The sequence below is a fragment of the Colletotrichum aenigma genome (assembly GCF_013390185.1).
Source record: "Colletotrichum aenigma strain Cg56 chromosome Unknown KSG_Cg56_contig09, whole genome shotgun sequence".
Classification (NCBI taxonomy): Eukaryota; Fungi; Ascomycota; class Sordariomycetes; order Glomerellales; family Glomerellaceae; genus Colletotrichum; species Colletotrichum aenigma.
The window spans coordinates 1,690,844-1,703,473 of NW_023500915.1; the positions used below are offsets into that span (position 1 = coordinate 1,690,844).

The window sequence follows — 12,630 nt, forward strand, 5'->3', positions numbered from 1 at the left end:
CTCTTGTTCTTGGTGATCACCGCGAAAACCAGGGGATTGGGACCTTGTGAGTAAGTACACTGCCGAATTGAGACAATCCTGTGTCCAGGTCCTCATTTTGGGCATCTTGGCATCTTCGGAAATCAGACTTGCCGCTGTTGGTCAAGATGGCGACATCTCCAAACGTCCTTCTGGCGGTGTCTATCGCGGCTGTGATATTGCGATGGGCATCATCTGAATGTTTTGGAAAAGTCATTTTCAACCATGTGCCGCGCTGTGCGGCTAGATCAATTACAACTGTGAATATCACGACCCAAGAAGTCTCTTCGTCTTCGACGGCGCGGATGAGGAGCTTTATTGGCTTCATGATGCGATATCCAAGGGATGTTGGGGGTTCTGATCGGGACGGCAGATTGCAAGTAGTAGATATCTCGACTAGTGAACAGAACGAACGATTTTGTATAAGAATCAGATGGGATTGCTCCTTCTTCAAAGACTTAGAGCAGCATCACCAAGCAGACCTCATCAGCCCTCCTCAATCAATCAAGCATTCCCCGTCTGTCGTCTCCGTCTGTCACCATGCTCTCCAAGCTTTCCCTTGCAGCGCTCGCGGGCGTCTTGCTCTCTGCTGTAGCGGGAGGGCCTGTCAACGCCAACGACCACTCCCCCGCCAGCAAGAGAGCTCCACTGGGGCTCAGCCTGCCTCCTTTGATTCCCTCCATCCCAGGCGTTACGGAGCCTCTTGCCTCCAACGCGCCGCCCCTCCCTATTCTCCAGATCCCCACGCCTCCCATTGATAGCCCCCCTTTCACGGGTGCCAACATCAAGCCCAAGAAAATTGGATACTTTTGGACTGGGGCAGGTGACAACATTCACAAAGACTTCCTGGTGACTGCCAGTCTGGACGACGTACATAACCCCCATATTCTCCCCTGTCCGCTGTGTGAGGGTTTGAAAGTATTGACTGTTTTGGGCATTCAGGATACGTTTGGGCAGATCATCACCGTCACCGATGTCCCTACCAGTGGTAACTCACCTCATCACTTGGGAAGCTCACTCGACGGCAAGACCCTCGTCGGAGGTGGACTTCTCTCACTGTTGAAGACCCAGGATACGGCGTTCTACTTTGACGTATCGAACCCGTATGCTCCCAAGTTTAAGAAGTCCAACTGTGCTCTTTTAAGCTCTATCGTGGACGAGATCAGAGCTAAGCCTGAGGGGTAAGTTTCGTTCCATACGACGTGTCCCTTCCCATCGCTACTTCCGCGACAAATCACTTACTAGTTTAGTGGATTCTTCATCACCTATATGGGCAGCGCAGTGGGCACCTCACCCGGTCGTCTCGTCGAGACTAACGTCGAGGGAGACATCATTCACGAGTGGCCTGAGGATGTCGCTGGCACGCTGAACATCCTTGGCGAGCAGTTCAGCCCCCACGGTCTGGCTGTGGACTTCAACAAGGGCATCATCTTGACGTCTGATTTCGTTGTTCCCATCACCATCCTCAAGCCGACCCTGGGCATTCAGAAGGCGAGCACTCTGAGACTGTGGAATCTGTCTGACCGAACGATCATTTCGACCATCACCATCCCTAACGTGAGCACCCTTTGGCCAAGGATCTTGGACTCCAGACTGACGCAATCTTCTGCAGGGGCTCGGCATCCAAGATGTGAAGTTCATCCCAGGAAATCCCGAAAGCGCTGCCATCGCAACGTAAGTCCCCGCCCGTCGCCCCCTCACAAGATCATTACTGACAGTCTTTTCTCACCAGCGCCGTCGGCCCAGGCCAAGTCTGGATCATCTACCCCTTCCGCCGCGACTCGTCCGGAAAGCAGGGCGTCGCCGAGCTGCTCTACGATCTCGGCTCCAAGGCGAAGGACTCCCTGGCCATCTACTCGGATATCAGCGACGACGGCAAGCTGGCGTACTTCACCATCACGCTCGGCAACCACGTCGCGGCGCTCGACATCTCAGACTTGAACAACGTCAAGAGGCTCGACGACCCGAACGAGACGCAGCCCATCATCGGGCCGCACTATGTCAAGATCAGCCCCGACAAGAAGAACCTGCTTGTTACCGGATACTTTGTCCAGGGCGGCGATGTGAGTGGCCCTCCAATCATATCCGATGAACTTTTGGCTGACCTTGTCTGAAACAGATTTCAATTGTCAACACCCCTGGAGACTACAAGGGCCACTGGATTGACATCCTTCCCAACGGAGGTCTCAGTTTCAACAGGACGATCGATTTCGAGAGCATCTTCACCCGCGACCGTGGTGGTGCTCGGTCTCATTCTTCCGTCATTTTCGACCTTACCGATCCCAAGAACCCCAAGTACTACTGAGCAGCTGCGATTATCGGGGGCAAATCATTTAGAGATCGTATTGAGATAACAGTGTGGTGGTGTCATATTCGTACAACTCTGATCTGGGCCAATATGGGGGATGTGAATGTGTTTTGCGGCGTCGTTGTTGAACCTTTTTATCTTCCCTGTTCATAGTATCCTTAATGCTGTGGTAATTTATTCTTGGGCAGTATTATTAAACCCACCTGTCTTTCCTGTGTCTACTTATGCGACCATATTCCCCGTGCTCGGATGTACTCGAAGCATTAAGAGGTAGCCTATCGATCCAAGTAGAAACAACGACGATAAAGAACACGACGACGAAGATAGCAAAGACCAAAACGAAGGCAGACCACGACGAAGGTAGACCACGACGAAGGTAGACCATGACGAAGGTAGACCATGACGAAGGTAGACCATGACGAAGGTAGACCACGACGAAGGTAGATGACGATAAAGGTAGATGACGATAAAGGTAGAGACGACGACGGCAGAGACGTTCTAATAAGTAGGGACTGAACCAACAGATTCTGGCGCCTCTATGGTCCTCACCGGCGCAGCCAATCATCAAACATCAACTAAAAGGGCCCTCACACACCTTCGGCGATGGGGGTTGCCTTTTGTTTTTCTGTAGTACGCATCTTTGAGGCTTCTGATTTTCGGAAGATTTTTTGATGCTGAAAAAGGTTCGAAATGTGGTTCTTTGGGGCGCTCATAACTGAAGACATCACGACAGGCCACATCTTCAAGAGGATCGACCCGGGCCCGGTCTGAGAGGGTACCTATCCAGGTTGTTGTCTGCTCCTGCCAGAAATTTGAACGTCCGTTGCATTCATCACCACATCACGGGCTTGGCAGGTGTGAATGGATGCAGCTTCCTCATCCAATATTGTGCCGGGAGCTGATGCAGCAAGAAGCAGCGACGTTGGGTTAAGCGTTTGTGCTCCACAGGGCAATCTGGCAGTGCCCGAATGCCGCTGCGCGCTACAGTCCGTTGCATTGACAGCGTCCGCCCCTAACTTTGACCCGGAAGGAAAATTTTCCGCTAGCCTAAAACCCCTTAAATCACCCTAAATTTCATATTTTAATAGCTCAATACGTATGTAATACGTAAGAATAAAAAATATATTAATTAATAGCCCTCGATTAAGTAATTATAACGATATCTTTTTTATTCTCACGTATTATATACGTATAGAGCTATTAAAATATGAAATTTAGAGTAATTTAGGGGGTTTTAGGCTAGTAGAAAATTTTCATAACACAAAAAAAAAAAAAAAAAAACCCCGCTTAAAAAAACCCCTAAATTACCTTAAATTTTGTACTTTAATAGCTCTATATATACGTAATACGTAAGAATAAAAAATATATTAATCGATAGCCCTCGATTAGGTAATTATAACGATGTACTTTTTATTCTCACGTATTACGTACGTATAGAGCTATTAAGGTATGGAATTTTAGGGTAATTTAGTGGTTTTTCAGTAAAATACCCCTTTTTTTTTTTTTTTTTGCTTTTTTCGGGCCATAAAGTCGGGGGCGGACGCTGTCAATGCAACGGACTGTAGCACTAACAATTTCCGTCACAGCCAACCTCAGTGGGAAAGTGCGTCATTGGCCCGCGCTTCCCCCAAGACATGGATTCAAGTCCGGCCGACACTTCCGTGTCGCACAATGATCCCTCCGCGCGTTCACGTTGAGCTGAACGCTCAGACCCTTGCATCCCGTAATGCGTTTCTTCCATCCAACTTCACTTCGTTTCCCCATGTTTGAGTGACACAACACCTTCACATCGGCAGAGACTCAAAATGCCGGCAAGACAGAGCTTGGATAAGAGCCCGGCCGTTCCGGCAGCGGTGGCTCAGAGAGCTTCGGCAGGGAAGCAATCCTCACGAAGTTCCTTATTAACCCGGCTTTGGCCAGTCATTTCCTTTTTGATCATCGTCAACTTCATCTTGCAGACCTACCTCTATTTTGGCAAATCGAAACAGCTTCCTGGCAAGCTCAACACTGCAAATGTCGATGCAGATAACGATGTTTATCTTCTTGGCGCTGGTCGCGCAGATATTACCGGTCCGGTTGTGGAGATCAACATGATGGGATATGCAGATCCCAAACAGCTTGGAACCGGCCTTCGCCAGAGGCTCTATGCTCGTGCTTTCATCATCGGAAGCGTCGATCAACCGGACGATCGATTCATCTACGTCGTTCTAGACACACAGTCCGGGGACACTGCGGTCCGGTATGGCGTTTTGCATGGCCTTGCAGACCTTGGCTATGAGTATTCCATGTACGGCCATCACAATCTAGCTCTCACCGGGACACACTCCCACTCTGGACCGGGTGCTTGGCTCAACTATCTTCTGCCACAAATCACCAGCAAGGGCTTCGACAAGCAGAGCTACCGGGCTATCGTTGACGGCACTTTGCTCGCCATCAAGCGTGCCCACGAGAGCTTGGTGCCTGGCCATCTCAGCGTTGGAACTACCAAAGTCAAGGGCGCCAACATCAACCGAAGCTTGTATGCGTACATGGCAAATCCTGAGGAGGAACGTGCCAAGTACAACATTAGTGCCGAAGAAGACGGCTCTGTCGAAAAGGACTTGACATTGCTCAAGTTCCAAAGAGCATCAGATGGCAAGAGCCTTGCTGTTTTGACGTGGTTTCCTACGCACGGCACGTCGATGCTCGGCAACAACACTCTGATTTCGGGAGACAACAAAGGCGTGGCAGCTTGGCTCTTTGAGAAAAGTGTCCGTGGGCAAGATCACGTAACGTCGAACTTCATCGCCGGCTTCTCCCAGGCCAATATGGGGGATGTCAGTCCAAACGTTCTCGGCGCTTGGTGCGAAGATGGCAGCGGTTCGCAATGCGACTTCAAGACCAGCACCTGCGGTGACGGCAGGAGCCAAAAGTGTCACGCCCGAGGCCCGTTCTTCCGAGAGAAGGATAGCGGAGCCAAGTCCTGCTACGAAATAGGCAGAAGACAATTCGATGCCGCCAGGAGACTGTATGACGAAATGGGTGACAATGCCCAGCGAGTACGCGGATCGTGGGTCAAGTCGTTCCACACTTTCCACAACATGTCCGACTTCCAGTTCGAGCTCCCCAACGGCACTGAGGTGCGGACTTGTCCTGCGGCACTCGGATACTCGTTCGCTGCGGGAACCTCTGACGGGCCTGGCGCATTTGACTTTACCCAGCACGATTCGAACTCTTCAAACACATCCCCATTGTGGAAGGTCGTTTCTGGCTTGCTGAAAGCCCCGACCCAAGATCAGCTTGCTTGTCATTCTCCTAAACCAATCCTGCTGGACGTGGGCGAGGTTTTCAACCCGTACCAGTGGACACCCAACATTGTTGACATTCAAGCTTTCCGAGTCGGCCAGTTGGTTATCATTGTCAGCCCAGGCGAGGCATCGACCATGGCAGGACGTCGTTGGAAAGATGCCGTCAGGGGCGAGGCCGAATCATTATTCAGTGATGAAACGGCACTCAAACCTATTGTGGTAATCGGTGGACCGGCGAACAGCTATACCCACTACATCACAACTCAACAGGAATATGGGTAAGTGTGGGATGTCGTGACATGTTGTCCGCTGCTGCTAACGATTCCCACAGCATTCAAAGATACGAAGGTGCATCAACGTTGTATGGACCTTATACGTTGGCCGCGTACATCAATCGCACTCTGACTTACCTGCCCACGCTGGGCGCCTCGTCAGCAAAGAAGCCGCCGTCGCACGCCGGGCGTCCATACCCTCCGGACAATAGCGACCGTTCCTTGAGCTTCATTACTGGTGTTGTCCGCGACGGCACACCAGTCTTCCGCAGTTTCGGTGACGTGAAGAAGGACGTGGAACAGAAGTATTCGATTGGCGATGTGGTGCGTGCCACATTTGTCGGAGCCAATCCCCGGAACAACCTGCGTCTTGAAGGAACCTACGCTGCTGTAGAGCGTCTCGTCATCGATGTTGGCGGAATTAAGAAGTGGGACATTGTTCGAGACGACCAGGACTGGAGTCTGATATTCCACTGGAAGCGAACGAGTGATCTCTTGGCCACCAGTGAGGTGGAGATTACGTGGGAGACGGAAGGGGATGTGGAAGCAGGAACATATCGCTTCCGGTATTATGGCGACTCCAAGTCGTTGGGCGGCACAATCACCAGCTTCGAAGGGGTTAGCGGGCAATTTGAACTGCATTGAGGGCGATTTGCTTTGGGCGTTGGTTTAATTATGGTACTGGATGGGGGCTTTGATACCCTGCATTTCTTTTTTCGGGCGGGAGCATGGCAGTACTAGAAATCACAGACTGTATGACTGACGAGGCATTGGGTTACGAGACGTAGAATTACTTTCCTGCGTCGGCAATTGAGAAGAGACAGAATATGGTAACCACATCGCCGCAATGGCACGAGTGACCACTTGTTTTTTTCTTGGTTCGCGACGCCGGTCTCAGTCGAGACAGGCTGCGCCGCGGTCCTGCGTCGGGCGGTGCCGAGACATGTACTCGGAAATTTAGAGGTTGAGTTGACGTGCATGCGCCGTCTTTGTCTCCTCGGCGAATCAAGTTGTAGGTGTATGTCCACCGTCACGGAGGTGGCGCTTCTGGAACCCTACCTACGAATACAGCTTTTTAGGACTGCGTTCTCGGTCGTCTCGTGTCTCTCGTTTATCGGATCCTTGGGAGGACAAGAACGTCGAGCCCTGCTCATGCGGGGGAAAAAGCAGTTCGGTCGCTGGCAAACCTTGCCTACCGCGGCAAGCGTGGAGATTTTGACTCCCTGAGGATGCATGGGGGTGAATTTCCGCTGCCAATGGGGACTCGCCGCGCACTCTGTGACGCGCCCCATTTGATGGATCCGCCCCGCCGGGAACCAACTGGCGGAGTGTTACACATTGGTGGGCGTTTACTGCAGGGCAGCACTTTTTCCAAGAGTCTCTGATTCATCAAGTTGTCATTGTCGATGCAAGTTTGCTCTCTGTTGGTCTACTCGTTTCTTGTTTTCAGAAGTACAACAGGCTATCTGCTGCCGGGAACCGTTTACCGCCTCGAGGAACCTTTCATCCGACCAATGTCGAAGTCTGTTGATCTGAGACTTGACAGGGGATAACACCCAGCGGTGTGCAGATTGGAGAGAACAGTTTGTTCTACGCCCAACCTATCATCGATCCGCCCATCGTCATCTCTCTGAGCTTCTCCCCTACCAACGAATCACATGTGGATAATTAGCAAGAGAGGGAGCAAACACGCTCGACGAGATCCATAGAGCTAAAGCTCACGCTACCCATTCAAGTTCGTAACAATGGGGTAGGGGTTGTGCTAGTTTCGGGTCGAGCGCACTCCGAAACCAGAGCTGTCAACCCCTGCCCACTTGCTGCCACATGGGGGCTTGTCCCGTGTTTGCTTGGACGTTTTTGTCCCTTCTTTCGTTTCTTCCATTACTCTTGTGTCAAATCTTTCCTTTATTTTTCTTCTGTTCTTTCCAGTGTCCGGTTGACGTGCTTGTTTCCTTGTGATCATAATTCTCCATACTATTAAATCTTCTCGAGGTCGAACCAGGGGAGGACGAAGAGGAGCCTGAGGTCAATTGCCGCCAATTGCCGCCAATTGCACCCGAATTCAACCCCCCGGCTGGCTATAACTTCAGTCAAGCACCCCGCTACCCACTCTATCGCACACGTCGCTACTTCGATTCCTCGAAAGGCCATTGGTGTGTGGGATTCGACATCATGGTGTCTTCCATCTATGCTCTCGTCGGGGCGGTGGTCGCCTATGGCGTCTACTCCTATGTCTCCGGCTTGCAGCGCAACATAGCTGAGGCAAAGAAGTCCGGCTTGCCTTACGTCGTGTCTCGTATGTGTCCATGATGTGTTGGGATCCGCCTGGTACTGACTATAGATGCGCAGCTATTTCGCCATTCTCGATGCTTTGGCAGCTAACCCATAAACTCTGGCTCCCCATCATTAAGACCCTTCCAAAGACATGGTGGGAGAACTGGCTACAGTCGGTACCAAGACAAGCTTGCCCTCTCCTCGTCATGCTAACTCCAAAGCAGAGTCGCAATTCCCAATTGGTCCTACGAACTCCTCCACGAACCCTTCGCACGCCACGGCGAGACGTTCATGATCGTTTCCCCGTTTCAGATCCTCATCCTAACCGACAGCGCCGAGGCGATCCACCAAATCACCCAGCAGCGCGAAAAGTTCCCCAAGCTCGTCGAGACGTACGCGATCCTCAAGCAGTTTGGCGAAAACGTCCTGACCACCGAGGGCGCCGCCTGGCGCATGCACCGCAAGGTCACCTCCGCCACCTTCAACGAGAAGAACGCTGCCCTCGTGTTCGCCGAGTCCATCAAGCAGGCGCAGAGCATGACGCAAAAGTGGCTCGGCGCGGACGGCAAGGGCACGAAGACGATCGAGACGCTGGACCACGACACCATGCGCCTCGCGCTGAACATCATCAGCTACGTGGGCTTCGGCATGCGGCTGCTCTGGCCGGGGCAGGTGCTGCCTGCGGGAACGGACCCGAAGCTTACCAAGTACAGCTCTTTGGAGGCGCCGCCGGGACATACGATGAGCTTTGTGGATGCGATTGCGGAGATGTTGGAGCACATTCTGGTCTTGTTGCTGGTTCCGCGGTGGCTGCTCAAGAGACTTCCGTTCAAGTACACGAAGCTTGCGATGGATTCGCACGACAACTATGTGCAGTACATTGACGAGTTGATGCAAGATAAGATTGAGGACCTGCAAAAGGGCGATCACGGGGACGCGGGCATGGATCTGATGGGGCAGCTTGTGAGGTCAAAGTACGGCAATGAAGGAGAGATCAATGGGGGCGCCAACGGTATCGTCAGCAAGGGCAAGGACTCGAAGATCCCCCAGTTGTCAAAGTCAGAAATCACCGGCAACGCTTTTATCATGCTCGTCGCCGGTCACGAGACAACAGCGAACGCCATGCACTTTGGCTGCATCGAAATCGCCTGCAACCCGGCCGTCCAGCGACAGCTCCAGAAAGACATTGACGGCATCTTTGGCGACAGCGACCCCAGTACGTGGAACTACGACAGCACGGTCAACCCCATGCTCGCATCGATGCTGGGCGCCTGCATGAACGAGACGCTGCGCATGACGCCGGCCGTGACGGAGATCCCTAAGAAGGTCAACCCCGAAGGCGACGGCATCGTGACCCTCGACGGCGAGAAGCACGCGCTGCCGCGGGGCGCCCACATCTCCATCGTCGGGGTGGCGGCGCACCGCAACCCGCGCAACTGGCCGTCGAAGCCGAGCAAGGTCACGGACGCGGCGCACGACCTGGACGACTACGTCCCGGAGCGGTGGTACCGGCAGAACATCAACGGCGAGCAGACGGAGGACAAGGGTGGTGACACGGAGGACTACGGGGGGTACAAGGGGTCCGACACCAGCGAAAAGATGTTCCGGCCGGTGCGGGGGTCGTACGTGCCCTTCTCCGACGGCCCACGGTCGTGTCTGGGGCGGCGCATTGCGCAGGTGGAGATTATCGCTGCGTTGTCTGTCATTTTCCAGCGGTACAGCCTCGAGTTGGCGGTGGACGAGTGGGCTAGTGATGCCGAGGTCGAGGCGATGAGCCAGGCGGAGCGGGCGAAGTTGTATAAGAAGGCGCAGGATAAGTGCCGGCAGACGCTGAAGACGGCGAGCACGATGTTGACGTTGAAGTTGCCGCATGGGACGACTGTTCCGCTGAGGATCGTGCCCAGGGGCAAGGAGAGGTTTGTAATTTTAGTGGACTCTGCCTAGATTGGGTTATGGCAGGGTTGGATACCTGCGGGCGTTTGTATCTCTGTACATTATTGAGGTTGAAGATGTTTGGACATACCAATAAGAACTGGCTGGAATAGCAGCTGTCTTTCTGTCAGAGAACGATTATCAAGTGTATCAAGACCATGTCATTTGATAGCGATGATTGGATGATACTGAATCTAACTGCCAATGTTGACCTTGAAACCCCGCGGTTGGCATGGCAGCTAGCTGATGGTCATCACGTTCATTTCCCGGGCTTCTTCGCGCGCGTGGTGTAAAGAGGAGGGGGGGGAATCGGGCAACGTGTTATTGAAAAGCACGCATCATCCCGGCAAAGTCCCCAGATGGCTCATGTCGGGAGATCAACAGTAGTCGAGAGCAGTGGCCAGCGACTATGCCGTTTGTTTACAGGCTCTTGCCTAATTCGGACAGCTCCATTGGAGGGCGCATTCATGTCCCGTGTTGCCGTCGCGTCAGTGGTGGATATGAGCAGCGAAGAATGCCCCACCCTTTTCGTCATGACTGGCCAGTGCTTGCTGCTCCCGGGGGCCGCTAAGCCAGTCGCAACGTCCATCTGCAGCACCCGCACCGCTGTTGCAGCACATGCACCCGCTATCGAACTTCTCCGGGAGGCCCCTCCCCCCCAGAGGGTCTCCAGCTCCCTGTGTGATTGCTCGGGACGGCAGGAGGGAGGTACACGGTCTCAGTGCACGAAGGCGCACTCGCCCCGAGTCACTCGTCATCCCCTCTCCTCCTCCCTCACCCTTCTGTCCCTCTGAACCCCCCAAATCCCGCTGCTTTCTCTCACCACAACAACAAAGTGGCCCGCTGTCGAGGACGGGAAAAAACATAAACAACGCTTCGACCAACTCGCTCATCCACACACACTACACCCTTACAACCTAGCTCAGCTCAGCCCAGCTACCCGTTGTCCGTTATCACCATTTGCCCCTCCACGTCCCACGATTATCACAACCGAAAGGTCCCTTCTTCCCTTGCATCACTCCAATCACTGTACAAGAACATCTCTTCATTCCAAGATTTAGAGTCGCTTCTTCTGCGCGATTCCTGTGATACCCATCTCAGTCGCCTTTTCCGCCGTTTCAACTACTAAACCATGTCGGGCGCAAACCCGTGGCTCGTTCGCCAGCGCAAGAGCGACTTGGTCGAGCTCGCAGAGCTGACCGGACTTACTGGGTACGTGAATCTTTGCTCTTCCCTCTCATGCGCCAGCTCGCGTCCATCATGAGCTTCGTGCCTTTGCGCAAGGCGCATTCGACTGCGATTTGCGCCGCGATCGCGTTCTGCCGGATCGGTCGCGCAAGGCTACCCCTCGAGGCGCGTCGAACCACCCTAGATCACTAGGTGCATGACATCCTCACGAACCCTCATGGCTAACGACCTGCTCCTTTAGATATGAGAACCAGAAGAAGGTCGATTTGGAGGCTACCCTCGATGAGTACCTCACGGAAAACGCGTTCAAATTCTCTACCGAGCCGAAGCTCACTCCCTACTACACGAGCCGCGCCAAGGCAGCCGGCTCACCCATCAAGAGGGAGGCTCCTTCGTCGGAAGTTGTCAAGTCTGTGCGACGCAGGACTACGAGAGTCATCGAGGAGATCCGTCCCGAGTAAGTCGCAAAGTCCGGACTCTCTGCTGCGCGATGCGCATTGCAGAGAGGAATCCACTCGCGCGTCCCCGCTCGTGATCGCGAACTAACGGACGCGTCTGTAGGCCTGAACCTGAAGAAGAGGAGGCTTCATCATCCAGCCCAGAGCCCGCCGCGGCCTCGACTGCCCTGGCTCTGCGAACGCCTGCCCGCAACCTCTCTCTCGCCAGCCGTATTCCTCTGCCCGCAACCCCTGCCGACGTCGCTGAGGCTGTCGACCGCCACACAGTCGCCATCCGGGAACGCGCCACAGAATTGTACGACCAATCCGGCATCCAGGAGGGTACTCAGGCCGTTCGCTCCTCTCTGTCAACGGTCACCTCCATCCTCTTCACCGTTGCTGCGTTCGAGGCGTGGAATCTGCGCGCCGAGGTTCTACCCCTGCGCTACGCCTTCACTATCCCGGCTATCCCCGCGCTAGGCACCAGCTTCTACCCAGTTTACGTGCCCGACGCGTTTCTGTTCGTGACTTCGTCTTTCTGGTCCCCGGTTTCCCTGTGGACCCTGACATCCGTCCTCATTCCGTCCTTGTTCGGCTACTTCTACAACTTGAGCGCGGCTAGCCATCCCCAGAGGCGCGAGGGCTCCGAACTCACGACAGTAGAGTACAATGTCGATCCCCTCGTCTTCAGCATCGTAAAGGCTCTCATTTCCTTCGTCGTTTACGGACAGAAGGTCACCTTTGGCGGCTGGATTAACGAGAACTCGATCGACCGCATCAACGGTGCTTTGTACGGCGAATGGAAGGGCATCCTTACAGGCGCTGCCATCACCGGTCTCGTGAGCTTGTACGACGCCGTCTTGAAGAAGTAGAGACTTCCTTCAGATCACGATCGTGCAAAGTTGCCTCCCATG

General features: G+C 53.7%; 4 protein-coding genes across 4 annotated transcripts; all 4 read left to right on the forward strand.

The window, feature by feature from the left end:
- Positions 1-558: 558 nt before the first annotated feature.
- CGCA056_v013138 (uncharacterized protein) lies at positions 559-2,323 on the forward strand (the record flags this gene model as incomplete). The annotated part of the gene is made up of 5 exons (XM_037328382.1): positions 559-1,199; positions 1,269-1,575; positions 1,631-1,692; positions 1,751-2,081; positions 2,138-2,323. 5 exons carry the CDS (start codon positions 559-561, stop codon positions 2,321-2,323), a joined length of 1,527 nt encoding a protein of 508 aa, XP_037173193.1.
- Positions 2,324-4,131: 1,808 nt separating this feature from the next.
- NCER2-0 (Neutral ceramidase 2) lies at positions 4,132-6,530 on the forward strand (the record flags this gene model as incomplete). Its single annotated transcript, XM_037328383.1, has 2 exons — positions 4,132-5,891; positions 5,945-6,530. The coding sequence occupies 2 exons, from the start codon at positions 4,132-4,134 to the stop codon at positions 6,528-6,530; spliced, it is 2,346 nt and encodes a 781-aa protein (XP_037172884.1).
- Positions 6,531-8,057: 1,527 nt separating this feature from the next.
- Cyp3a11 (Cytochrome P450 3A11) lies at positions 8,058-10,103 on the forward strand (the record flags this gene model as incomplete). The annotated part of the gene is made up of 3 exons (XM_037328384.1): positions 8,058-8,181; positions 8,235-8,331; positions 8,384-10,103. 3 exons carry the CDS (start codon positions 8,058-8,060, stop codon positions 10,101-10,103), a joined length of 1,941 nt encoding a protein of 646 aa, XP_037172672.1.
- Positions 10,104-11,223: 1,120 nt separating this feature from the next.
- Positions 11,224-12,588, forward strand: CGCA056_v013141 (uncharacterized protein; the record flags this gene model as incomplete). The annotated part of the gene is made up of 3 exons (XM_037328385.1): positions 11,224-11,303; positions 11,521-11,736; positions 11,841-12,588. 3 exons carry the CDS (start codon positions 11,224-11,226, stop codon positions 12,586-12,588), a joined length of 1,044 nt encoding a protein of 347 aa, XP_037172681.1.
- Positions 12,589-12,630: the final 42 nt, after the last annotated feature.